The sequence below is a fragment of the Chelonoidis abingdonii genome, chromosome 2 (assembly GCF_003597395.2).
Source record: "Chelonoidis abingdonii isolate Lonesome George chromosome 2, CheloAbing_2.0, whole genome shotgun sequence".
Lineage (NCBI taxonomy): Eukaryota > Metazoa > Chordata > Testudines > Testudinidae > Chelonoidis > Chelonoidis abingdonii.
This window is the reverse complement of record NC_133770.1, coordinates 167,193,984-167,221,342: the sequence shown is the minus strand read 5'-3', so window position 1 is coordinate 167,221,342 and position 27,359 is coordinate 167,193,984. Positions and strand designations below refer to the sequence as shown.

The following is a 27,359-nucleotide window of genomic DNA, read 5'->3' as shown; positions in this document are numbered from 1 at the left end:
GGGGGGGCAAGGTGGGAGATGAAAAGGGAGGGCTGTCATTAGTGGATGCTCGGGTGTGGCTGTGCAATGAATTCAGTTAACTCCATTATCTACTTCAAAGTGTCACATTCCAGCTTCGATTCGTGCTTTTGTGGACAAGGCACAAAATTGCAGCAATGAGCGAGTGAAAATCCCCAATGTTGGCCGATTCTACTGGCTTCCTTTTATCAACTCAGCGTTCGTCTGCCAAACCCATGTGCAACTTTTGCAGCTACGGAAAGCAAAAATAAGCCCTTATGGTGCTAGTGTTGAGCAATGAGGACAAGAATGCAGAGCTGGTGGCTTAGTATGTGAGGCAGACAATCATAGCTAAACAGAACTTAATGAAAAATATTGTGAGGAAAAATATCAGTTTTTTTCAGATCAAACCAGCATTAACTGTTCTTGACATCCTTGCTGGTAAATGTAACTTTCCTGGAAGGTTCTGAAAGGCCTTTTGAACAAGGTGTGCATTCGTCAGGGATTAGCACTTGAACGTACCTTGTGCCAAAGTGTGCTTTGCAATCCCAAACCTGCTCAGCCTGCAGGCCTCATTACCCTTTCTGCTGGCAGTGAATGCTTGACTCTCCACAGATTTGATTGGCCAAATGTCCCAAGTTCAAGGCAGATTTTTTCCAACAGAGAAAAACATATACAGGAAAACCTATGTAATTGCTTCCCAAGAATGCATATGCTTCAGATTGGATCAAGTAACAGATGTGGAAGCCAAAGTGGAGTTTGAATTCAATATGGCAGCCAGCCTGCAAGCCTGCTGTCTTTAGAAATGCTTGTTCAGGTGAGAGAAAGCAGTCTGAGTTCTGCCCTGATGCACAGGTCTCCTCTCAGTCTCCTGAATCATAGAATGTCAGGGTGGGAAGGGACCTCAGGAGGTATTTAGTCCAATCCCCTGCTCAAAGCAGGGCCAGTCCCCAACTAAATCATCCCAGCCAGGGCTTTGTCTGACTTTCATGTTGAGACTATTCGTTACTGTAAAGAGAGATGAATAAGGGGGGACATACATGGTTAAGGTATTCAAAATAAATAATGAGACAGAGAAGGCTGCTGGGGATTGTCTCTTGTCCCAAAGCACTGGAACCAGGAAATGGAAAGGAGGCTAATTCCAAACTGATTAGAGAAAATATTTTTTCACACTGACAGTTATCTGGTGGAACTCGCTGCCACAAGATATTATTGAGGCCAAGAGTTTAACAGCATTCAAAAAGGGATTTCCATTCATATAGGTGAAACTAATATCTAAAGCTGTTATAGTAAATACTGAACAAATTTTGGGAAGGGATACAAACCCTTCTGCTGTAGGACAGGCACCATCCTCTAGCTATTGGGGGCCGGGAGGAAACTTCCTGCGGGCAGGTTAGCCCATCAGTCCCACACTGCAGGGTTCTTGCACCTTGTTTTGGAGCAGCTGGTACCAGCTACTGCCACGGACAGGATACCAGGCTAGATGGGGCCCTGGTCTGATCTGGTCTGGAGATTTCTGTGTTCCTAGAAATCAGGCTACATGATCATTAGCAGTTGAACACCAGCATCTATAATTTTATGTCATTCCTGTTTTCCATCAGATCATGTCTCTGCACTGGACTGGCAGCTCCCTCTGTCTTCTCCCCCGGTTTAGCAATTCCCTTTTAGCCTCTCTAGCATTACATGGTGATAGAGCTTTCCCTGAGTTGTGTCACAACCTTCTCCCATCGTGTCTCGGATGCAGCTTGTCCTCACTGCTGGGCTTGATCTCAGACAGCGGCACTTGCTGCCTGCTATCTGATTTGCTCTGTCTATAAACAGAGGCTTTTCTTTGCTGTTAGACGTCTCCCTTGTCATATCACCTACACTGACTGTGCCCACTCTTTGCATTGGACTTTGCAGCTCTTTTGGAGTTTGCAGCTCAGCCACTGTGGTGACTGCAGCAATTGGAGCCAGCACTACATTGCACGCTTAGTCTGTGTTTGGAAAGGGGGAGACTTCGCTTGTGAACAAAGCAAATCCTGTGATATTTTGTTAGACCTAGCTATGGCTTTGCCAGGAGAGAGGTGGTGTCCATGCCTGCTGAGCCCCACGGATAGTGAGTCAGCATAGAAACTTCCAAGCAACTGCTAATAAACCCAGCACGCCAACCTGCACTTTATGGTTGAGTGCAGGGAACACCTACAAGCACTGTCTGAGCACCAGAGCCCGTGAACGTAGGGAAAGTGTAGCATTTACAAATCCACTTCGCTCAGAGCAAAAATAAATAAACCTGGGAGGAAGAGCTGTTCCCCGAAGTCAGACTGGCAGACTCAGAACAATTGTCCCTGCAATGCACGTTACATCCACAGTGACTGGAATGTGAGGAATGAGCCATTATGGGCAAACACTGGGAAAGGAAATAAACATTTAAGCACATGCTTGTCGTCAGTGTCTTGTTCTGAATATTCTTCCCAAATGCTGGGATGGTTACACAACACACCAGGGTGGCCAAACCAGAAGTATTCAGGCCCTTAGTGGAGCAGCCCAGGACGTTAATTAACCCATATGGCAGTTCGATTATTGAGAAACTCTGTTGCAACAGAGTCTATGGGGTGGAAATACTCCTTTGGAGACAGATCCCTGAGCCAGGCTGCCCATGTAGCTACCTCCCCTCAGGTCTCATAGTGTTTGTGGGGAGATGAAGCAGTTGGGTTAAACTTAGAATAGGCTCTAGGACCCTGCAAGGTGGGAGGATCCCAAAGCTCAGGCTGCAACCCGCAGTTAAACAGTCCTTTAGCCAGAGCCCCATGAGCCCGCCCAGCCTTGGGGGTCTAACTGCAGTGTAGACAGACCCTTAGATGCTGCCAGAGGGCTCATGCCCCAACTAGCAGCTCTCAGGAATATTCCTGTTGGCTCTACTCAAGTATTATTCTGGGGTATAAGGTATATAAATCACTTGGGAGTGGAGAGTGGGGGGATTCCCCCTCAAAAAATGTAGATCTAGAAACCTGGGGTTAGTGGTATGTGCCAGCACTGCTAAAATCTACCTAGAGTCCATTGGCAATGGTTGCATAAGCACATCAATTGAAATATAATTCTAAAAATTCATATGATCAGAACCAGAGTTACAGCATCTTCAGATCACTGTAAGATCCTGAAGTTTTACTGTGATTTGACAGATCTTGAATTCTTAGTGTTCTCAGGGTCCCAGACCATTTGGAGTTGAATAAGTAGATCTGTAAACCCACTGCAGTATGTGTGGCTGCAGGATAATATAGACTCTGGGACTCATTTTATTTGGTCTGAACTTTTCATAGACTGGACTATTATGGAAATACATGTGCCATGTCTGGCCATTTTTTAAAAATAATGTTTTTCATTAATTTTTCAAGAAAAATGCAAAATTAAACCAATGCAATGAGCGAGATATTTAAATGAATAAAACAAACACCATGACAACACCAGACATACTGCAGTATACTTTTATCTTCTTTGTTAGTCCCAGATACAGGAAAGAGGAATAGGGTTGGCGTGTACTGGTTGAAAGAAAGTTATTTTAGCAATGACATCACACAGGAGCTCTGTTACATCATAATGGCGTGAATGCATCCATCTGGCACTAGATACTAGTGTGTGTTCCTATGTTGTCACTGATGGATTTTTCTCTCCCAAACCTGGTTTGGACAGTTCTTTCAGCCATTCCAAATCACCTGGAAGTCAGTCTTTGTTTCCCAAACCAGCATGACTCTGAGGTGTATTTGTATTTTTTAAACAAGTGCTGAAGCTGTTGCGGGTCTGAAGTTCAACCCACTCCTCTCTTTTCCCAATGCCTCTCCCCTGGTTGTCCCAGACTCCCAGAAACTGTTTCTGTTCGAAAACAAAATGCTCTCCCAAGTCTAGAAAAGTCTCCAATAAGCTGATCAGCACATGGCTGGTGTCTGTTGTGGATGAGTTTCCTGGTCCTGCTTGGCAGTTGGTGAATCTGAGTGACAATGGGAAGGTGGCCAGGTCTTTGATATCCCTTTGTGCCCACGTCCATTTTCACTGTTGTTCTTTTGGGGACAGACTCATGGTTCATGCAGCTGTAGTTAGCGTTCCAGCTCCTGCTGCTGTGTTTTCCTCTCTCCGTTAAGTGGAAGTCCTGACGAGGGTTAATAATGCTGCTTCCAAATCTGCCCAGGTAGGAGGGTGGGAATAAGAGACACTATAGCCTGATGTATTAGCTACTTAGTTAATTCATGGTACCTGCAAATGTGCCGGTGGGCAGCGTGTTCCATTTATACCAGGGGATGGGGGCAAAAGGGCGCAAGATGGAATTCTGTGAACACCTGCCATGACTTCATGCCATAGCGGGGGTGGGGGGGGGATGGGAACCTTTTGTGTCTTGCTCCTTTGTTCATGTGTCAGGAAGGTCTGGGCATCGGACCTCTGGCTCCACTCTGGCCACCCTTGCATGAAAGAGGGTCAGCAGCAGGTGAAACTAATCGATCAGTCACCTTTATCCATCCTGCCATTCACTTCCATAGCTTGTCCTTGTTTTAACGAACAAACGTCTTTTGTCTATGTCATTTACTTGTAACGACAAGGGAGCTTGCAGTGGTGGGTCATGGCTAGCAGACCACCCAGCCAGTCTTTGTGCAGGGACCTGGGTTACCGCTTTATGCTTTGACAAAAGTCTTTTTGGTGTCACTAAAGACTTGCCAGGCAAGTGAAAGTGACTCAGAGGCAGGTTTCTGATTTGCACCGAGGCAGTTGGCTTCAGTACTTCCCATGACACCAGGAGGAGATGTCCTAGCATCTTACTGGTCCTGCCTTAGCTGCACAGTTTCAAACAGCACATGAGCCTGTTACCAGTTTCCCCTCCAGAGGATGAAGGCTAGAGGGAAAACAGGGAACATTCAGAAGCGCCTTGAGCCCCAATCGCACCATCGCATCTATCTGCAATGTCTTTCTCCATCTCTCCAGCCCTTTCTTCTTAGGCCAACCACAGGTAAGGCATCTGCTTAGCTGGTCAGAGAGGTCTCTCCCGTTCACCTACAAGAAAGGCTTTGGAGGACAAGTCATTTTTTCAATGAATGGCTCTGATGTTCTTGATTCTTGCCCTCTCCATCCCTGGAACTGTGTAAGTTCATTTCCTCTGTCCCCACAGATGTTCCTGGTATTTAGCTAACACCTTCAGCTCCCTTGGCAAGCAGCACCATTTAGAAACAGTAAATCTTACCTGTGGCTTTAACAGAGAGGAAAGTGACAGGAGCAGTGTCAGCACATTTCAGATCCTGCCCTGGGCTGCTGCTCCAACCTGTTAAGAGCAACCAATTAAGGATGCATTAGCTTTTGGAAAGTTCCTCAAAGGGCTCTGGATTGTGCTTGAGATCTTTGTTTAGTCTTTGTGGGATACTGTCACATGGGTGATTTATCAAGCAGAACTGTTTATCTGGCACTAAAATAAACTCTTAAGATGTTCAGATTGAGATTTCTCGTGAATTTCCACCAAGGTAAACACTGGTAACTGGCAGGTTACAGATTCTCTGTCAAAGCCAGACTCATACAATAAATGTTTAAACTAAAGCTTGCTATAAAGGGCAGCTGTCACTGGGTCCACCACACCTCTCTGTTCTCTACAGCCTTTTCCCATTCATTCTTGTAATCCTCTTAGTTTACACTTCTAAAGCTTTGCCTTCATCCCAATGGCAATTCACAGACTAGGCTTAAGCATTGTCTCACCCACTGCTGAAATGCAATCATATCTGGGGTGGGAGGCAGCAGCAGTTTAACAGCACACAGCAACAGTATGCAGCTAATTAGGAAATGGAGTGAAGAATTCTGTATCCATTTGAAACTACAGGAGGAATGTTAGGGAGTCAGGACATTGGGGTTCACACGCTGAAGCCTGGGAAAAGTGCTAGGGAGATCTTTTATGAGCACAAGAGGTGAGGAGCCAGTGTTGCATTTTATGCATTTCTCCAGCAGCCTCCTAGCACCAGCACTGACTCACAGGGAAGCAGCACTGACTCACAGGGAAGCAGCACTTCCTGTAGGGCCGATGGTTCCTTGGAGGCTTCTCCTCTGAGTTCTGGTGCAGACCAACCTTGCTACGCTTCTGATGTCTGATGGGGTCACAGCCCCCTGCACTTTCCCGGGGGCTGCCCAGAGAGCTTTCTATTGGCACTTTGGGGTCTATTTTCACACAGCCTTGGGATCCCTGATGAACCCAATGAACTGAATAGCTTCACTGCAAAATGTGATTTTGTTCCTTGTTATGAATAGGAAGCATTTCCCGGTGTAACCAGATGGCTGATGGTGGGTGAGGTTTCCACATCAGCTGGGTGATGTGAAAGTGGTGCTAACACATTTCCAGCTATGATGGCAAACACTCTGCCAGAACAGCTCTCCCCTCCTCACCTTCTCATAATGGTGAAATAACTGGCAAAATTCTTTACAACTCTCCAAAGAGGAGAGTTGTGTCTAGGCGAGCCTGGAAGGAGTTCTGAAAGATAGGGCCTGGCATGATTCATAGGAGGGGGAAGATAAAGGAGAACATTTATGTAACTCAGCCTGTCTGTAACACCTGGCTTCAAAGCCCAGCGCCTGTTGGGAATCCCAAGGTCAAAGGCAGGACCATGCACAACTAAGTTGAGGCTAGAGGAGCTGCTTTTCCTAACACCCTTTCTCATGGGCCATCACCCTTCATAACATGAAAGCTGTTGGGAAGAGACAGTGCTTTGAATAATTCTTCCAGCCCTTGTAATACACGTGAGACTTTGTTTCCTTAACACCTATGATTATTATTGTTATGGTGGCATCTAAAGACCCATATCAGGGATCAAGGCCCTATTGTGACAAACCTGGTACCAGTGAATGACTTAATGCCCTGCCCTGCCCCAGGCAGCTCACAATGTCTCTGTACAAGGATAACATGTCAGTTGTACAGCTGCACCCAGCTTTAACAAACACCTTCAAGGTTGAGATTGTTCAAAGTGGTGCATGGATCCGTGCTCCAGCACAGCCTTGCCTCAGCAGCAGGCACTGCACCTCGTCGGGCACTTCCCCCCACCACCTGCTAAGGGCATGTGGTCCTAACGGCAGCAATTGTAAGGACAAACGGGCAGCTGTAACCTCCACACAGTGGCAGATCAGTGGGATGATGGCACGGCACTGGGGTGTTCTGTCTTTGGGAACAGCTGGTAATGTTACAGTCTGTGCCTGCAAAGGAACATCAGTTCTGGGAACAGGTGTTGTGAACGCTGATGGGTTACAGATACTTGTGGTTCAGATGGTGCTGTCCTCACTCTTCCATTGTGGGAAGGAGAATGGGACCTTGTTATTGACTGACACTTCTCTTTCGTCTCTGAAGGGGAGCAGAGCCTGAGAGCCAGGGACCAAGCTGATGTCCACGCCACAGCTGTCTGAGGGGAGTGAGGTTGGAAGAGGGGGAATAGTTCACTCCTAGCAGGGGCTGGGTGAGTCTCTGATCCAGGCTGCTCTTCCATGACTCCCAGTCACTTCTGACAAGCTCCTGGGTCCCAGGCTGTAACAGACACTTCTTTGTGATTCATTCTCCTCTTTGTGAGCAGTAGGGGAGCAAGCCAGGCAGCCCAGGTGTAACTGGGGTGTGTTGGGATGACACTTCCACACACACACCTCACGTAGGTGCAGCTGAGGTTAGATGTTCATGGCTTGAGCGTTGCGCTTGGTCTGAGGCCTGTGTTTTTGGAAGGCAGTTGGCAGAGCTGGAGCTGGCACTGCTGTATCTGCAGTGGGGTGAACCCTCTGTGTGGGATCTCTGAGGTCCATGTGTAACATCAGGTTCACTTGCCCACGCGGGGGTGACGTTCGGAGGATTGTTTACTGGCTAGGAACAAGGCTGGAGAATGCACTTTCCAGTATTAAAAATGTTTCTTTGTGCAGCTTTAGAGAAAACCTCACTCTGATACGGGCCTCTCAGACCCTCTGCTTTGGCTTTCACTGTGTGCCCGTAGCCAAGGAGCATTATGGTTCAGTGTTTTTGAATCAGGTCTCAGAGACCTGCAGGGAGCAGAGGGGCCTGGAAGGGCTGGGGCAGTGAGCAGAGACCTTCAGAGAAAGGGAGGTGGGAGTTTTAAAGCCAGAGCAGTAGTCTTGCCCCTAGTCTGTCGACTGGCAAAGCCAGGCAAGGCACAGTTCTCATCAAAGCAGTGGCTTTCTGAGTCCCAAGGACACATGGTGCCTTCAGGTTGCCTCTGTGCCAAGCCCACCGACTTCCATGCAGCAGAGCAGCTTTCGAATCAATGGTGAGATGCTTCTTGTGAGATGGTGACATGGAGCCTTTCCACACCCTCGGTGCTCTTTGCAATCATGCTCACAGCTCCATTCTGCAGAGGGGGAAACTGAGGCAGAGCAGTTCGCTAGCAGAACATGTGTGACACAGCTGCGACTAGAACCCAGCAGGAACTCTTGGTTCCTGTCCTGAGCACACATCTCTCTCCACAGCAGAGGAAATGCTGTAGTGCACACAGGTGTTCTCCCTGGAGGAGACACAGCTCTGCAGGAGGGGGCAGAGCGTGTGTTGCAGTACCCTGAACTCCCAAGTACTTGGCACAGCGTGGCTCAAGTCCTGATACTCTGCGAGCGCCTGGAAAATTCGCTACATGGCTGTTCAGAATGTCGGAGGATCAGTGGGGAAATGTCTCCTGCCGCGAGCCCAGGAGTAACATCAGTCCTGGTGTGTTGCAGAGGTTTGGACTGCATGCAATAGTTCTAGAGCACCAGCGTTCCTTGAGGTACCGACGTGGCCTTGGCCATGGTTCGCCAGTGGATGGGCTGTGCAGACCTGTTCTCGCTGTGACCAGGACTGCCGCTCTCTGCCGCCACAGTCGGTGTCCCCCTCACACGCGGAAGGAGCGGGGCTCTGACCCTTGGTAATGGAGGCCTTGACTGACTGGAGTGAAGTGATGAGACCTTGAGGTTTGCATTGCCCAGGGGCTGTGAGGGATCGTCCCTTTAAGGCAGCTGGATGCCTGGAGATTAGCAATGGCTTTTGTTTGTGTTATACCAGTAACATCCAGAAACTGCCTTTCATCTTCTTCACAAAGCCCTTCCTGGAGGGGGAATCTGCGGAGAGCCCCGAAACATGCTTCCAGGGTGATCCTTCAGTGTTTTCAGAAGGAGACAAGATGGGAGCATTGAGATGCTTCTTCAACCAGTCTTGGTAATCAAAGGGTCTCCCTTAAAATCCATTCTCTCTCCCCTGTCACAACTGTCATTTCTCAGCTCCTGCCAACAGCTGGGACTTCTTTCTTGGAGCTCTATGCTCTGATAGTTCTAAGCTCTGTTTTTATTAGGCTGTCAGCTCTCTAGGAGAGGGACTGTTTGTGTTTGCAGCGTGCTCAGCACAAGGTCAGCAGAGTGAGGCCGTTCCTGGATGGGGTGGGTAGGCAGTGGTAGGTTCTGAGGAGGGATGTGTCTGAGGAGGGGGACATTGTGTGGCAGGCAGGATCTGAGAGCACTCTGGGTACAGGCAGTGGCAGCAGGGGAGTCAGAGACAGAGCACCAATTTGCACTGCACTGTGAGCTGAGTAGCTGTCCCAGCAGAACAGGTCCCAGGCTCAAAGCGGGGGAAAAGAAGGACTCATAAAATGAGATGTGTGTCTCCTGTCAACACCACTGACTAAACAGCGCACTCTGGTGCTGAAGGCACAAACCAAGAGTATCTCAGGTCTTATTTCCACCGCCTGACCAGGGTCTGAGCATCATTATCACCCACCCATTCCTGCTCTTCCTACTCCACCAGGACCCTGCAGCTCTCCTCATTCCAGGGGATGGTCAGACCAGCCCGGAGCTCAATCATTTTATACACTGGGAATGTCACAAACTGCTTAGAGCTACCAGTAGATGGAAATCTCCCTGGGGCTGGTCCCAGCTTGCAAGGGCTCAGCACTGCAGGTCATTGCCCAAGCTGGAAGATAAAATCTAACAATAAAGTCAACTTCCTCCTTCAGTGCTTCTCACCCCCAGTGGGTAAAACACCAAGCTTTGGGCATGGGAGCCCATCCAGGGCCCTTCACAGGAGCAGGTGTGTTAGCCTCTTGAGTCATAGCTACAGTTCCTGCATGCCAGCAGCCTCCCTTCAGCGCCTGCTGTGGGTCCAGGAGAGAGGGCTCTTCCCTTCCCTTGCTAACCTTGTGGGTCGTGTAAGCCTGCTGCCATGTCCCACCCTGGGCCTGGCTGCCTGTCAGTGGTGGGCTAAACGACTGCTGCGGGTTGGACCTGGTCAGCGCAGGCTTACCGTGCCGGTCATGTTTATAAAGTGCTTGGGGATGAGCTGGAAGGCAGCAGAGACTCGCATGAAATTATTTACCCTCTGCTTGTGCTACAGACCAACTCCAGGAATGGTTGTCTCAGAGACTTTGGGGTTACGTTTCAGCGTGTCTCTGCCATGCTGAGGGCACTGACAAATGGAGGCTGGAATGCAGGGATGCCCTCGTAGGCCTCCCACAACTCCTCCCAGGAATCTCGCTCCTCTGCATGTGACCAGACTTCGCTTCTCACTCCTCACTCGGCCAGGCTGATCCTGGAGCCTCCTGGGATTCATTCCTGGATCTGTTTCTCTTGGTGATTTTATTTATTGTTCTTGCCCTTTCTCTGGGGTGGGAAGGGATCCTGCTGAACCGCGGCTCTGATTGCAGTAGCGACTGGAGTAAAATCAATACACTCTATTTATTTTCCCCCTTGACTGACAGCTCCTTGCCTGCAGCCTTCTTCTCTTACAGTCCTAATGTGTCTCCTGGCAGGTTTCCTTGCTTTGAGTGGTTTTTAAAGGAAGGAGCAGTTAGGCTGAAGGAAAAGCTGAATTTTTCCATTCTGTCTTTCCCCCACCCCCCAGTGGTGCTGGAGTGGGGCCCTGCTTGCACATGCCGGGAAACTGGAGCAGATGGAGGTGGGTTTTCCCCAGTGCCTGACTCCATATTCTGGACAACGGCAGGGACTGCAGATGCATGTAATGCCACACGGCTAATAGTTTAGGTGCACGGTCACAGTAAGCCATGGTACACTTTGGCTCTTCTGTAGATCTGTGGCTTGTGCCTGGGAGCTGATGCTACATCTTTTGTGACATAGCTAGCGTAGACTTGGCTTTAGCAGGACGAACTGGTGGTTAGCAAATCTCTCTTTTCACCTGGGCACTTGCCCCATGCTGTCAACATTAGACCAAGGGTAGTTACCTGCCTTCCCCAGCTGCTAAGCCCCGTGTTATCTAGGACCCAGGGCTTCCCAGGACTATAGTTCCTTTATACCCTAGTTGCTTGTTATTACAGCAACCCAATGGCTTTCAGTCCAGTCCAAGTTGGGTGGGGGGGTGGGGGGGTGCACAGAGGAAGATTACTTTGTCTCTGAGTTTCCCTTCAGTCTTCTCCAGGGGTGAAAGTAACTTACAGGACTTACTGGTACTGCTGGAGTCCTGAGGGGGGCGTGGCCTCATCCAGAAGAGGCGTGGCCTCTCAAGATTTAAAGGCCCTGAGGCACCAGCTGTGGCTGGGAGACCCAGGGCCTTTAAATCAACCAGGGGCTCCCAGCTGAAGAGGTGGCTGGGAGCCCCCTGGGGCTCAGGGACAAATTAAAGGGCCCGGGGCTCCGGCAGCCAGGGGGAACCCTGAGCTTTGCGGGGCTGGGGCAGGGATTTAAAGGGCCCAGAGCTCCTGCCACTGAGGGGAGCCCCGAGCCCTTTAAATCCTGGCCCCAGCCCGGCCGCCAGAGCCACGGCCAGGATTCAAAGGGCTCTGAGCTAACCGCAGCCGTGGGGAGCCCTGAGCCCTTTAAATCTCAGCCGGGCCAGGATTTAAAGGACTCTGGGCTGCCCACAGCAACAGGAGCTCTGAGCCCTTTAAATTCCAGCCCCAGCCCAGCCTCTGGAGCTGCGGCCAGGATTTAAAGGGTTCTGGGCTGTCCGCAGCAGCGGGGAGCTTTGAGCCGTTTAAATGCTGCCCCCTGCCTGGCTGCTGGAGCTGCGGCCGGGATTCAAAGGGCTCTGGGCTGCCCGGAGCTGCGGGCAGCCCAGAGCTCTTTCAATCCCTGCTGTGGAAGTCGGTGCAGTCCAGCACGGCGTACTGGCTCTTGCCAGTACGCCGAACTGGACCAGACCGGCTTAGTTTCACCTCTGGCCTTCTCTGTGTTATATTCAGAAGCGTGTGTTGGGGAGGGATGACAAGGCCACTTGCTTGTGCACACGCTGTCGGTTTTGTCACAGGTCACATGAGTTACACTTGCCGGAGCTGACAAAGTTTGAATGTTCATAACCAACGGAGCCAGCCCAGGGATGGTAAGGGCCCTTTGTCACATTGCATCAGCAGGCTCAGCCAGAACATCCAGAGAATTAAAGCTGGGACCAAAAATAAAAAAGGAAAACGTGAGATTCTCCTGGTTTGGTTTGGTACTTGGAATTTTCATCAGCTCTAGAAGAGTGAAAAACTGGGAAAATGGCATCAATGATTTCCCAGTTTTTGTTTTAAAATTTTGAAATTTTCATTGAAAAATTTTGACCAGTTCCACCAAGAATTATTTGTGGAACCCAAGTGTCAGGGCCAGGACAGGTTCTGGAGTGTAAGAACTGTACAGGAGAGGCTGGGAATGACAAGAATGGGGGGCTATTTCGCCAGACTTCAGTGAATAAGCAGGAGCAGCATAGCTAGTCATAGCAGCTGTGGGCTTTCTGTGCGGGAGGTTACTTTACACAACCAGCATGTTCACGTTGACTCCTACGTCTTGAACCACAGGGAGTTCAATTGGCTGTAGCTGCTCTGAGGTAAGTAAATAGAGAATCTGATTATAACTGCAGATGGAAGAGCCAGTCACAGCTGAGCTCCCGTACTGTACAACACCTATCTTAGAGGACCTTACTGAGATGTTTTAGGAATGGAGTGTTTTTTGTGCTAATCCTTGCAAAGAAATTCTGCATGCATCCTGCGAAGGGGAGGGAAGGCTCTCTCTCTGCTTATGTCCTGAGGAATATCTTGATGGAGCTTTGGGTCTTTTGCCATAGCAGGTTGCTCATTGCTCCTGTCTCTCTGTTGCCTGTCCCCCAGCCAAGAGGGAGTGAGATGGTGACCATTGATAGCACAAGGACAGCAGTATGGGGACAGTCTTTGAGAGACTTCCCCAATCCCCCGCGAATCCTGTCACCTATCCCACTTGGCCTTAATCCTCCAGTGATGGGAGGAGTGTCTGGGTGCAGAGAGGAATGCTGTGTATAACGGGAGATTTGCTACACACAGGATATGTCTGTATTTGGGCGGCGTGGTGTGATTCCCAGTGTGTAGACTTACCCATGCTAGCTCTGTTCAGGCTAGGTCAGGAACAATAGCAGTGTTGCTGGGGCAGCACCAGCAGCAGCTGGGGCTATGGGCCCAGGGGTCCCTGTGGGACTGTCCTGAGGCCGCTAGCCCAAGCTGCCGCCTGTGGCGCTCCAGCCACATTGCTGTTTCTTAGCACTAGCCCCAGCAGAGCTAGTGCAAGTACGTCTACATAAGCTGGGACTCACCCTTCCCAGCTCAGAAGTAGATGTCGCTGCCTCCCCTCTGATCCTGCCTTCGGAGCTGAGTCGGCCCAGGCCCCTCACTCCTGCTCCTGGCATAGCTATTCTCTGTCCCATTTAGGAGGCAACACTAGGTGTACAGGCCAGCTCTACTGACCCTGGCAGACCTGGGTTAGCTTCCTCTGCAGGCAGGGGGTGTGGATTGGGCAGGGCAGACGGCCAGGAGCAGTATAAAACCTACTTCTCGTCAGGGGAGCGTGTCAAGAGCAGGGCTGTGGTTCCAAAAGTGCCTGGCTCTTGCACCAGGCCTGGTTCATCGCAGCTAAAGCCTGGGAGGTTGGGGGACTCTTGTTTCACTGCTGTCTCCTGTGCTTTTGGAACAGGCTGCCCATTCAGGCAGTTCACCCGCACTGTGATGAGGGTTTGATGGAGGCACCTGGTTTGTGACCTTCTCTACCTTGCCCAGCATGGAGTGTTTGCCTGGCTCCTCGCCAGCCCACCTCCTAACTCCAGAGAGAAGCACAGTTTAGTCTATAACCTATCATAGCTATTGAAGTGGATTGGCTTAGGGAGATGAATAGACTCCAGTGCTCTGACACTCCAGCCCCCTCCCGAGAGTAGAAGGGGCACGAGATTCATAGTGTCAGTGTTTGGGTGCAGCCTGCGTAGTCAGGTGGAGGAAGAGCTTTGAAAGGTGTCCCTTGGTAAGAGACAAAGCAGCTGGATCCTACCGAAGCTGCTGGTGCTGCACAGAACTGTAGATAGGGTAAGATCACCAGACTATCAGGGGTTTCTAGTAGGACTTAGCCAGACCAGTTCCTTTGGCAAGAGGCAAAGAACTGGGGAAAAGCAGAAGACAAAGTGTAGTTCGGGGAGGAGAAAAATGTTCCTTAAATCCTGCCCTTCCCAGTCGACCTCACGTCCCCTCTGCCATCAGTGCTCATCCAGAGAAGGAAATGGAGCAGCAGAACCCAGAACCTTTTGCTCACAAATCACAGGCCTCTCTACCAAGGACTGGCAGCTCCTCTGAGCAGAAACGGTGCCTTCTGCGTCTGTTCTGTGGCGCTCCGAGAGCACTGCTGAGTGCTGTGAAATAAAGAGCAAGCCATATGATCCCAGCTGAAGGGGTGTCAGGAGCCAAACCCTGGGTATGGCACGGCCTTCCCTGATCACAGGGGTGTATGAGCTGCTCCAATCACATGGCCATGGGAGCCACATAAGTACCACCAACAGATAGCCAGAGGGGTGTGCATGGGGATGGATCGTCAGCCCGCCCGCCAGCACAGGCTGAGTCTGAAGTAAGCAGACCAGACATCCCACCCCCCAGAGGACTTCTGGGCACAGCCACACTTCTTACAACATGGTGCTTGCAAGCGCTGAAGAAGTCACTACAGTCTTCCAGAGAATTTCCTGGGGAAGGGAATTTGACAGGTCTGGAGCTGTGGGAATGTGAGGCCAGGTTTATCTCAGCTCTCAGGAAGCACCAAGACAAAGCATCTTGTTTGCTGGACAGACTGAGTTTCCTCCTTCCCCATTTGGGAGATGGGGTTTGACAGCCTGAGCCTTGAAGACTGTTGCAAAAGAATTGCAGGAGCAATGAAAAACGTCTTGCACTCTCCCAGACTGGAGCCTTACCAACTTCTGGGGGCCTTTGCTCTTTCTGGAGTTGTCGCTGCCAAGACTAATTTCATTCTGAGTGAACAAACATTTTCATAGATCCTGTTTCATGTGAGCGGAAATCAGAAAGGACACTTTTATATCTTCAGTGCTTACTGCTCTATCTGCATTAGCGATAGCAGAACTATGCTACAATCTGATACAGGCCCTTTGTAGTCAAGGCCAAATTCCTGGCTTCGTCTAATCGGGCTGCATGTTGTCTTAGCAGAGGAATACTGCTCCTGGAGACCCAGATTCATGGTGGTGTCAGGACTGAGCTCCTAGAGCCATTGGCTTGTCCCTCTCAAACGTGCTTTTTGTGGTCCAGGAAGTGAGACAAAAAACAAAAGGACAAAGTAGAAAGCAAAGCTGGATGCACAGCAGGGCGAGGGGCCCAGATGGGGATGCCGGGGCAGGGCAAGAAGCCCATGGGGGAAGCTGGAGCAGGACAAAGGACCCGCCTGGCTGGGAAACGTGGCCCAGTGCAAACCACTAATGTGGACATGCTGCACTGGGAAAAGTAGGGTCTGCACAGAGGCAGCTCAGTCCCCTAACAGTCTGATGCTGGCCTGCTGCAGCCTATCTGCACTGTGCCAGCCTAAGCAAGTGGAAGTAGTTGCTTGTGTGAATGTCCTTACTTCAGGCATAAAATTGGACTGAACTTTGGTTTCACCCACCCATAGGGTGTTGGGGGGCTCCCAGTTCCCAGCTGCCCTCTAGAAGGGAGGCTCTGAGCATTGTGACTGGAGCCATCTCAGACAGCAGCTCCTCGGGAGAGGTCTGCGGGACTCTGCTCTCCTGCCATGGTGCAGTGTCTTGAGGCAGGGATGCTGGGGGAGAATCAGCTCCATGCACACACTTGGGCTGTGAACCCACCCCACTCCCTCGGCTTCAGAGCCCAAGCCCTAACTTCAGAGTGCTGTCAAAGCAGCTATTTTAGAGCGCTAGCATGAGTCCTGCTAGCCTGAGTCTGTCAGCCAGGGCAGCGGCTTGTTCCCACTCACTCCAAAATGCAGGGTAGACACACCCTGTATGGGGCTGGATGTCACATTGCCATCCTGGCTGGTTACGCTGTTGTGCTTGGTCTGTTGAGTGGCTGCTGCCCAGACCCTAAGTCTGGGGAAGGGCAGGTGAGGATTGTATCAGCGTGAGCCCTGGTGCAGCCTGTGAGTTGACATCCTGGGTTAGAATTTGTTGTTGTAAAAACAATACAGTTGAAATATGTTGAGGTCTGAGATAAAAAATATTTCCTATAATCTGGCCTCCCCAGATGATTCTCAGGCCTGAATAAAGCTTGAGCTTTTGGGCATTCTGGGAAGAGGCTTTGAAGTGGGTGGTTGGAAACTTGTACTCACAGTAGTAAACTTTCATTACTCACCAGTAAGCGGCCTCAACCGCAGCGCTCACACGAATGGCGTGTTTCGTAATGGCATCTGGTATGAAATGAAATCCTAACCCAAACAGGACCATCACCACTCCTGTCCCCAATACTCCACTTCAGCACAGCACTGGGCAACAGGGCATGGATCACTCCATGATTGTCTGTCCTGTTCATTCCCTCTGGCGCACCTGGCGTGGGCCTCTCAGCAGGCAGGATACTGGGCCAGAGAGACCATTGGTCTGGCCATGTATAGGTGTACTGATAGCCCCAATTTTGCTGTGGGAGGAGTTCCAGGGCCTTCAGTGACACTACTCAGAAGCTTAAAGTTAAGCACACGTGTAAGTATCTTGCTGTGTTGTGGCCAAAGCATGGAGTAGGTTTTATCACTGGAATGCCGCATAGAGCAGATGGCTTGTAGGAAATTACCCAGCAAACTTGAGAGGATGTCTGATCTTGGGGTCAGGGCTCTGGATTGGGTCTCCAGTGACCTGGCTTCAATTCTGGGCCTGCCACTGAGTTCCTGTGGGACGTCTCAGTGCCTCTGATCCTGGGAGAATGCTTACTAGCTGCTGCCTTGTTCACATAGTCTGTCAACTCTTTGGGGCAGTGACTGCTTCTTGCCTAGCACTGTGGGGTGCCAGCCTGGGTTGGGGGCCACTCTAATATGAGCAGTGAATAATAATGACGACATCCAGCTGGTTTCTGTGTGACTCTCACTGGCCTCATCAGGTCTTGCGTTACTATTCTGGGAAAGTGATTGCAGCTCTGGCATTCCAAACAGGACATGCTACAGGGGAGATTCCATTTTGGGACTGCATCTCATCGTCAAGCCCCATGTGCCTCTCCCTGGGGCAGTCGCACAGTTGATTGACAAGTCCTCTCAGCAGACACTACTTTTAAAAATTGTATGTGGATTTTCAGATCCACATAAGTAACATCTGGAAGCAATGATGCTCAGGGTGTGTGCGTTCTGGGAGAGAGGCTGAGGCGAGGAGCCATGTGCTCACTAGTGCTGGTGCAGGGGGACACATGATCTTGACTGGACTGGTCATGGAGACCTAGAGCAGGCCTGGACCAGTGCGGCATGAGAAAGCAGCGTCCATGCTTGGGAACGGTTGTGGTCAGGTCTAGGTTGAGTTTCTAGTGTAGACAAGCCTGGAGAGAAAGGAACACACTAAACTCCACTCTGTTCTTATAGTGGACTCATCACCATAGTATCTGAGTGCCTTCCAGTTGTTCATTAAGCAATGTGCCTAACATCTGTCACATATTTGTGTGTAGGGGGGTGTCTTGCTTTAGAATTTTTTTAGATACACTCACACGCACACATTTGTGTTGCTCTATGTTTCTGCTGGAGAAGACAGGTCAGAGAAATGCACCTTGCACTGGGATTGGAAGCTGGCGAGGTTTGGGATGGCCTTTAGTTACCGGGGTGTTCATTCCACAGTCTTGGGCCAGCCCCCAAGAAAGCTCCGTCTGTGTCTCCTAAACAGAACTGGGGATGCTGCACACACAACAGTGACCCCCATGTCATATCACTGAGTTGTCTATCTATGTGAGACAAGGTGGGTGAGGTAATATCTTTTATTGGACCAGCTTCTGTTGGTGGGAGGGACAAGCTGTTGAGCTTACACAGACCTCTTCTTCAGGTCAGTGTAGGTGTATGGAAGCTCGAAAGCTTGTCTCTCAGAGGTTGGTCCAATAAAAGATATTACCTCACCCACCTTGTATCTCTAATATCTTGGGACCAACATGGCTACAACAACTCTGCAAACATCTCTATCTACGTGTCTCATCTGGCACTGGCCACTGTTGGCAGACAGGATACCAGGCTAGATGGATCATTGGTCTGACCCAGTGTGGTCAGTCTTACATTCTTATATTGCAGCTCATGTAGTGTCTTGGCAGAGGTATGATGTTGCGTACAAGAGCTGGCATAATGGCCTAATCTTAAGTAGCCTTCACTAGCTTATGTGTTGTCCTGAAAGTGGCTGGCTTCTACTGCTGCAGCAGCACAATCAAAGGGCCTTTTCTTGTACCCATCTCTCCTGGGACACGGCAGAAGCTTTGCTGTGTTCTGGGCACTAATCCCAACGACTCCCTGTAGTTCTGAGTTTGTTGCTGGGGATGGTGGTGGATGCGGTTTGCTCAGCTGTCAGTGCTGAAGGATGGCTCCATTCGGGGCAGCCAGTGGGGAGGGACTGGTAATTACTGCACGTTCTGTCACTACTGGAAGTTAACAGCTCCTCATTGACTAAATCTCAGCTGATGTGAGAGTTCATGTGTGGAACAGTGTGTGTGTGCACGCTGCTTATCTGGTTTAAAAACTGGTTTCATGCTCAGCTGAAAAGGAAATGAAACATTAAACCGGAATTCCATTCGCTAACATCCTTTCTGCCTTTCTCTGCGAGAAGGGCTAATGGCCAGCCTCGCAGGCTGAGTCATGAATGTCTGGGGGCAAGTGAAGTGAGTGCAGCTGGCTGTATGGAGCAGTGCTTGGAAGATGGTGGGGAGGGTCTGCAGAAACACCCTTTATGGTGACTTGCATTAATAACACTGGCGTGACCACTCCCACCCCTACCCCTCTTAATCTTGCTTACCCAATGGCACTATGGCTATCTGAACTGTACCAGACCTGCTGGTCTGCTATCATATTGGTTTGGAGAGGGGTCTGGTCAGCTCCGGTGTGTGTCCCACCTCAAAGAGCCCCCATGAAGGAAGGGACTGCGAAATACAATCCTCCACCTCTTCCACTATAGGCACGGTAGAAATACCTTAGATAGGGGAGCCAGAAGATGCACTTTAGACTGACCATCAAAGACAACAAAATAGCAAAACCCTCCCTCAGTCTGTGAGTAGCCAGAAGAATGAGAATTGCTGGAGTTGTAGATTTAAAAACCAGAAGAGACCTTTCTGATCATCTAGTCTGGCCTTCTGCGTAACACAGACCAGAGAACTTCACCCAAACCTATAGCTTTGGGAGGAGCTGGGGCGTCTCTTTCAGAGAGACATTGGGTTAAGGACTTCAGAGGATTGGTAATGAGGGATGAAGAATAATTCTCTCTGCCCAAGAGTTTATCGCTGCACTAGAGATTTTTCCTCTCCAGTTACTGAGGCAACTCTTGTGCAGTAACAATGCCTGTCTGGCAGAATGTGGCACATGGGGCCTGTCATGTATTCCTGCACAATGTGACATTATTTAACCAAAGAGTTTTGAGGCCTTCACAGCCATGAATGGTCAAGTAAGTGAGGGGACATAACTGAGATTCAGGTAAGGGGGAGAGTGGAGTCGAAGAGCTTGTACTGGCTGTGTGTGTATATCAGTACAATCATACAAGCAACAGCAGAAGGACAGTCTTGTGGTTACTTCACTGACTGAGCATCAGTGCCCATGGTTCAGGTCCCAGTTCTGCTATTGATTTGGGCACGTCACTTGGCCTCTCCGTGCCTCAGTTCCCCATCTGTAGAATGGGGATACTCCTTTTCTCTGGCTTGTCTAGTGAGATGCGAGGGACAGTCTCTTAGCAAGGCTGTGTCCACACTGCCCCACAGGTCAGACTACATGGACGTGAATAGCAGAGAGCACCAAAGCACTGTTCCGTAACTTCCCCATGGGGATGCTGTGGGCCTGAACTAACAGGTTCCTAGTTTGCACTAGTGCAGACTACACTAGGAGCCTTTTGGTCGGGCCCACATTGTCCACACGGGGACCTTACAGCGCAGAACTTTGGTGCGCACGGCTGTTCAGGCCTCCACAGTCTGAGCTGCGGGGTGGTATAGACAAGCCCTGTGTGTCTGTGCAGCGCTCAGCACAGCGGAGCCTGCATCTTAGCTGGGGCTATCGGCACTGCTGCAATGCAAATAACACACGATAACAGGAACAATAAGACTTCTGTTCTGTAGTGCTGTGCCACTGTTAAAATGCTTGCAGCTCCCACGCGTCAGCTGGATGTGGGGGTGCTCTGTGCACCTCTAGAAACCAGGCCCATTGTGACTGGCAAAGGGGGGTTCAGAAATGTAGCTGTTAATGGGTCAGCGCGGGCCTGATCATGATGGGGTTCTGCTGTAGCAACTAGGGGGTTGTAACATGCAGCGAGCCCTGCAGGGCCCTCTATACAGAGAGGGGCTTGTGCGCATTTCCATGTGAATTCAAGCCACTCTGCTGCATGGCACCACCCCCTATTTTGGGTTTGATTCCTAAATGAGAGCTGACACCAGGCTGCCCTGGAAATCCTCGGTGGGCAACCCCTGCTGCCTTCTCCCGGAGAAATGCTGGGCAGGGCCATTGTCCCTCACTGCAGAGAGCTGCCTCCATTTGGCTTGCTGTGATGTGGCAGAGAGATGGGAGCATTTCTCACTGGGTCCTGAGCTTTCTGCTGGTCTCTGCTCTCTTCCTGCCAAGTGAGCTGCCATGACCCCACTCTGGTAGCTCAGTGCCACTGCTGTTATCTGTCCCACTGCACTAATACAGGGACACAGCCCTTCCCAGACTGGACTGGCAAAACTCAGGTACCTGTGCTGAGTCGCTGGTGGGAGGGGAGGGGAGCAGGAGCTCTCCCCAGACACTTTGCAAATGTAGATGGTGCTTGGTCAGTGGTGGGGCAGTATTGCTAACCCCAAAGGTTCAAAAATTGTGAACCAGGCTCACCAAAAATAATGAGGTTTTGTAAAAATAATAAATTTGAGGTTCTTCGTCATTGCCTTCTGCTTTTGGAGCCTTTAGGGTGCACTGGGGACACACTTTGAAGCTTTCTCCACAGCCATGAGGGCTAGAAACTAACTGTTTCTTTAAGAATGAAGGCTGAAATCGTTACAGATCCACTTGACTCCAGAAGCTGGGGCTTTAAGGAAAACAATAATTATCACGAGACTCATGACAAAATCATGAGAGTTGGCAGCACTGATGGGGTGTGTGCAAGTTAGTGCAATTTGCCCAGATGCAAAGCTCGGGCTGGAACAGCCCCCTCCAGCCAGTTCATTCATGCTCTCTTTGCAGGCAAGATGCAGGCAGCCCAGCTCCTGGGTTGGGAAGGGCTGCACATGCTGTAGCGCTATAAATAGCCCTTTGTGCTGAGCTCTTTCAGGGGTCGGTACCTGCCTGCATGAGATGGCTGAAAACTGAGGCAGTGTGAGCAAGAACTTCCTGGGGACTGGAGTCAATTTCAGCTCCTCCAGCCCCAATCTCCCTGACTCCATCTGGCATTAGGTTGTCAAGACCATCTCAAACTGAGTTTGGTTTAATGCTGGGGGAGCTGGAGGGCTGGGGCTCCGAGGGAAGGAAGCTGTTTGTGTTGGCAGCGCAGTTAGACCCTGGAGCCAAGATTCAATCAGTCCTGATGACTGACTTTATTTAAACCCTTCTCCTCCTCTTCTTGTCTGTTGCTGGGAGTGAAGGTGTTTATTGGGATGGGATCAGTGTGTGCCAGGACAGGGCTCCCCAATGACGATTCGCACAATGGTCTCCACTGCCACAGCATTTCTTTTTAATAAAACCACAATACAAGTGGCCCTGCCTTAAATACCCAGTGCTAACCCTGCAGCATCTGACAGCTTGGGATGAATCAAGCCATTAGGCTAAGGATTCGTAATTGCCTTCACAATACTCATGCAAAAAGCAGTGGTGCTGGCCAGGCCCCACTGTTTTCAGAATGTGTCCTAAGTGCCCAGGCAGCTGACAACCAGCAAATACATCTGACATTAAATGATCTACCCTGAGATGTCCCAGGAAATTGCGAGAATCCAGGTCACCAGCAGAGGGGAGAGAGGGAATGCTGCTTTTATGCCATTTTTTTTTCACATATATCCATTGAGGCTATAACCTAGGAGCATCTGATTTGATAGGCTGGATGGTATTTGAACATGACAGTACTACAAGTTCTATGTTTTTCTATCAGAATAAATGACCAGAATGTCTTTGCTGTGAACAGCAGAGTCTGCTAAACTGAAATTCTTGTCCCTGGTCAGCCAGCTTTTTGTTCCTCTTATCTTCCCAGTTCTGAACATTGGAGACATCGCTGTACATGGGTGAGGGATTTTAGAGTGTCTTAGCCAAGCCCTGGATTTTTGGTTTGTCTGAGCAGGTTACATGTCACCGCCAAGCATGGATCACTGTCCCATAAACATTAGTTACATTGAACAATGAAGAGGTCAGAGCTGTTGGGAACAGGACACTTCCCAGGCATGGGGGTTCCATTACACTGTGATGCCTGGAGCAGAACAAACCCCCACGAACTGATGGGCAGTGTTCTTTCCAAGGGCGTTTAGCAACAAGGATGTAAACTACCAATGACATAACTAAGTCAGTTTGCAAACAGGACATTTCCATAGAGTCCCTGCATATTCACTATCTCTAGGATTATACAGGTTTCCTGGACCCTTCATCCTGCATAGACATCTGCAGTGCTTCGTATGGAGTTAAAATTCTGAACTGCTAAAGAAACTGGGATTCATAATGAAGGAGATTGCAGCCCAATTTGTGTCTCAGAGCGTAGAGTGGACTAAAAACTGTTACTGTATTTTCCAGACCCACTGAAAATTGATCTAGGTCAATTTCTTTAGCTCCTTAAATATCCTGAATCCAGAAAACAAATGGAATGAAAATGTAACTGAGGTTTCTAGCTCCATTACTCTCATGTATGGTAATAGTATCACACAGCAGGGCCCTTGGCAAATGGGCTGGATATTTCTGGCACACAAGTGGATAAATACCATTATTCCCGCTGCCAATGCAGTGGCTAGGAGCATGGGGGTAATAGACAGATTCTGCTGCCTTTTCAGTATTGTCATCACAATCTCTTTCCTCTCTTTGTGTCTGGAATGGTCCACAAAGCTGCTTTCCAGAACTCAATGTGTACCGTGCAGCGGCAGGGGGGCTCCACTGGGCATACTCCCATAGGGAGATGTCGGAGGGGGGCTTTCCTCCCTGCTAGAACCAAAGGCTGCCACCATGTCTGCTTCTGCAGATACATTTAAGATGCAAAAGGAAAGGGGCACAAGACAATTAACCAACTATTCAAGTCTGTTTCTCTGCAGCCCTAAAGTAAACCCCAAATGATGGAAGTGTGTTAGTAATTTTTGGCCACATGTGCTTTCCCCCAAAAACAGAAGAGGCAGAGCCAAATGGCACTGAAGGGATAGTTTAATGTACAGCACATTTTCATCATTTTCTCTCATGTAAACTAAATTCCTCTGCATGGTCGCGGAGAAGGAACATTATTTTTTTATTCCGGTTGTCATTAGCTCAGGAAAGCAGGGAGCCCAAAGAGGAAAATCTTTTCCATTGAAGTCATATTGGATGAGCTCTCCTTCTCTTACGGGAAAGTGTGTGCACCTTCGTTAGAGCAATGTGATTCGCCCTCCTACACCTCAGGTCCCCATTAGACATACCTATTTCCAAGGAGGCTTCGTTGCTCAACTGCAGAAATTCACTGTGTTTGGAAACTTGTTTCACAGATACCCAGGGGCAGGAGCAACTAAAAAAATGCATTTGAAAAGCTGAGTCGACCTTTTAATTTGCCCTTTCAGGAATTTCTCTTTGTGCTTGTACAGTAAGGAAATAGCTTTGTTTATTCAACTAACATTTTGCCAGCAAATTGTATGCAGTGCCAACTAAACACATCTGTCTTTCAAATAAAAAGCATGCAGCATGGCTTTAAGAAATAGCCTGCTTTGCTCTTTGGCTTGAAACAGGGACATGAAAATCCCAACTTCACGAGCTCCTCACCGAGACCTTCCCCTCTTGGTGGTTGGGTAGGATGCAAGAATTGCAGTGGCAGCTGATGGATAAGACATGGGGTCTAAAGGAGCAGAATGGATATCTGCAGTGCCAATTCATTTAGCTTCCTGGTGTCCATACATAGTTACTGACACAGCAGGGAGCTAACTGCTGCAGCATCTCTACAGGTACAGGTTAAGCAAGGGGCTAGTTGTTCTTTCTTATTTGTATTGCATGGCACCTAGGAACTGCAGTCCATAACCTCCGTTCCTGCCACTGAGAGGTTACAATCTAAGGAGAAGATAGGAGACAGTAGGCAGATATGGACAGTCAGGTGGAGGAGCACAAGGAAACAGTGAGATGTTATTGCTCAGCAGCGCTCTTTGCACACCTTGCCAAATGTGCAGTGTGCTGGCACTGTTTCAGTTCACTTTGGAAGGCCCAGGAGCGTTGCAGTGCTTCTGTTTCATGTATGCAAATGGTGCTCAGGAGTTGTTTTTTCTCTCTTGTTTTTCAGCTTTCAAGATGAAAATAAAGGAAGTGAAAAAGGAGAACGGGGACAAAAAGATTGTTCCAAAGAAGAAGAAGCCCCTGAAATTGGGAACAATCAAGAGAAAAGACCTCAAGAAGCTAGTACTATATCTAAAGAATGGAGCAGACTGCCCTTGCCACCAGCTGGACAACCTCAGCAACCACTTCCTGATCATGGGCCGCAAAGTGAAGACCCAGTACCTGCTGATGGCCATTCACAAGTGGGATAAGAAAAACAAAGAGTTCAAAAAGTTCATGAAGAAAATGAAGACTCTGGAGTGTCCAACGTTTCAGTCGCTCTTCAAATGATCAGGTGGCTAGAGGGACTCCTGCTGGCCCAGAACTTGCACAGCCCTAGGACTCGGGGTTCAAATGTTGCTCCTTCTGTAGTAGTGGATGTTGTACCTGAGTCAGTTTTGTTTCTTTGTATTTTTTTTTTTGAGCTTCCTTTAAAGCTCCACCCCCAGTATCGGTATTTCCCTGTAAGCGAATGTTTGAAAGTGCAACACATTCATACAGAACAGTCACTGAGGTCACAAACTATTTACACCTGTAATGTCGGAAGTAACCTGTTGCTGTAATGATATGCAAATCTATTTAAATAAGGAACTTGTCAGATAAAAAGAGCGAAGGCGGGGGGTGATACTAGATAATCCTATTGAATTGGTCTAAAGTGAAATAATTCTGGGTAAATTGATTTTTCTTTAGCTCAGGGGTGTTTATTCCCTGCATGGAATGTTTTCCGCAATTCTTAGTGCAGGCCAATTTTGTGAAGTACTGTTCGTGGGGAAAGGCCTTTTAAAGCTAATGGGGTGGTGGAATTAGGACATGAATGCTGCAGAAAATCCCACCTTGTAATCTTAGACCAGTATTTGCAGTGTCATCTTTGATGCAAAACTAATTCTAGATAAAGACCTTTATCATTAGTTGCTTTTTAAATTCTGCGGACTTGAATACCATAGATTGATGAGGACATGGGGGAAGCAGGTGACAAACCTGGAGCCATCAGGAAGTGGAACATTAAGGAAAACACAGGCTCAGTCGGGACTATAAGATGTAGAGTTTATAGCCATAGAGGTTATTTTAAAACAACATACACTTAAGCTGTCTGCAAAGCACTGTGGGACATGCGGGAAAGCCTGCCAGGTCCACACAAGGATTATTTCCATTGGCAGAGCAGCAGGGACAGAAAAGAGATTAGTTTTGCGTCAGAGATGGGGAGATGCTAAAGGGTTTTAATGACATGGGAATTTTCCCATGGTCCCTCTGGTTTTATTGGCCTTCTCTCATCACTGCCTCAGCCATAGGAATGTACTTTATGCCTCTTGATGGGCAAAAGCTGATTGTTTTAAACAAAATTCTGATATTTCAGCAGGAACCATCAGCTCAAATAGAAACTCAATTCATGTAGATTTGAACTGACACTCGCCCCCCCCCCCCCCCCCGGGGACCTCTCAGAGTTAGACTGATTTCTACAAAGTTGATCTTGAGCCAAAAAGTCCAAGTTCAGACAATTGGGGCCACAGAACTGAGCAGTATGTCACTTTTTTCAGTGTTCGAGTACATTGCATGAAACAAAATATCTGATCCTTTAAAATGTTTAGCAGTGTCAATTAGTTTCCTACACAAATCCTGTAAGGAAGCCAGTTTAGAAGGATAATGCGTTCTTTGCATTTCTTTCTCCCTCTGTAACTGTTGTGTTCAGGATGTTAATTACCTGGTAAAAGTCAGGTCAGTTACACAGTAAGGACCAGCTCTAGCAGACATTTGTGCCATTTTGCAGGACCAGGGCGTAAAGAAGTATCTGATTCCAGAACATGGTTGGTTGGCACAAGGTAGGGGTTCTGAAGTCAGTCAGACTGTATGTCCTGGTTACTGGGATGGTATTGCTCTGGGACAGGAGGACTGAGAAAAGTATCAGCTATCAAAGTTACACTGTGGAAAAGCAATTTGTTACTGTAGTTACCTATTGAAGACCTAGCATAACTGTATGCTTCTAGGTACTGAATCAGTTTGTTTACCAGCTCTCTGATCTTATATTCTAGTCCTTTGAAAAGAGGATGAGCTAGATCCTTTTATCAGATTTGTGTGTAATATTTCAGTCAAGGTTTTTTGGACATTTTTATGTAGCTGGATAGTAATTTTACTTTCCCCTTTGCCAAACGGTGAACTGTCAGCGATTCTGAGACTGTATGGATCTAGCTTTTAGATTTGATTGGTCGTCAATCAGACTTTTTAGTTCTGTTTTATGCATGTGCAGTTTTTGATAAAATTAACAGCACCCAAGAAAATGAGTCCGATGTAACATCAGGTTCTTTGTGAGCAGTTAAAGTATCTTTACATTTTGTCTTAATGTAACTGTTTAGAGCGTTAATTTAGGGAAGTGTGGCAGACTGGGGAAGGGGGAGGGCTTGTTTTTTGTTTGTAAATAGAGATTTTGAGAGAGGAAGTGAAATGTTAAAAGGTTAGTAACAGTTGGAACCGAAAAGAGCTACCTTCTAAGGGCTGTAAAAATGAACGCAAGGCTTTCGTGTTGTTCCCGAAGGTGACCTGATTTTTCTGCTTCTACAAACATTATTACACCTTTCAAAAAA

The 27,359-nt window shown here is 48.8% G+C and overlaps 1 protein-coding gene across 1 annotated transcript in view; it reads left to right on the top strand.

Annotated features, from left to right (window-relative positions):
- The window catches only part of SFRP1 (secreted frizzled related protein 1), a 43,098-nt gene extending 16,905 nt beyond the window's left edge, over nt 1-26,193 (top strand). Inside the window, exon 3 of the mRNA XM_032774568.2 lies at nt 24,752-26,193. Coding sequence (XP_032630459.1) covers nt 24,752-25,074 — 323 coding nt within the window. The 3' untranslated portion in view covers nt 25,075-26,193. The remainder of the gene's footprint in view (nt 1-24,751) is intronic.
- The last annotated feature ends 1,166 nt before the right edge of the window (nt 26,194-27,359 follow it).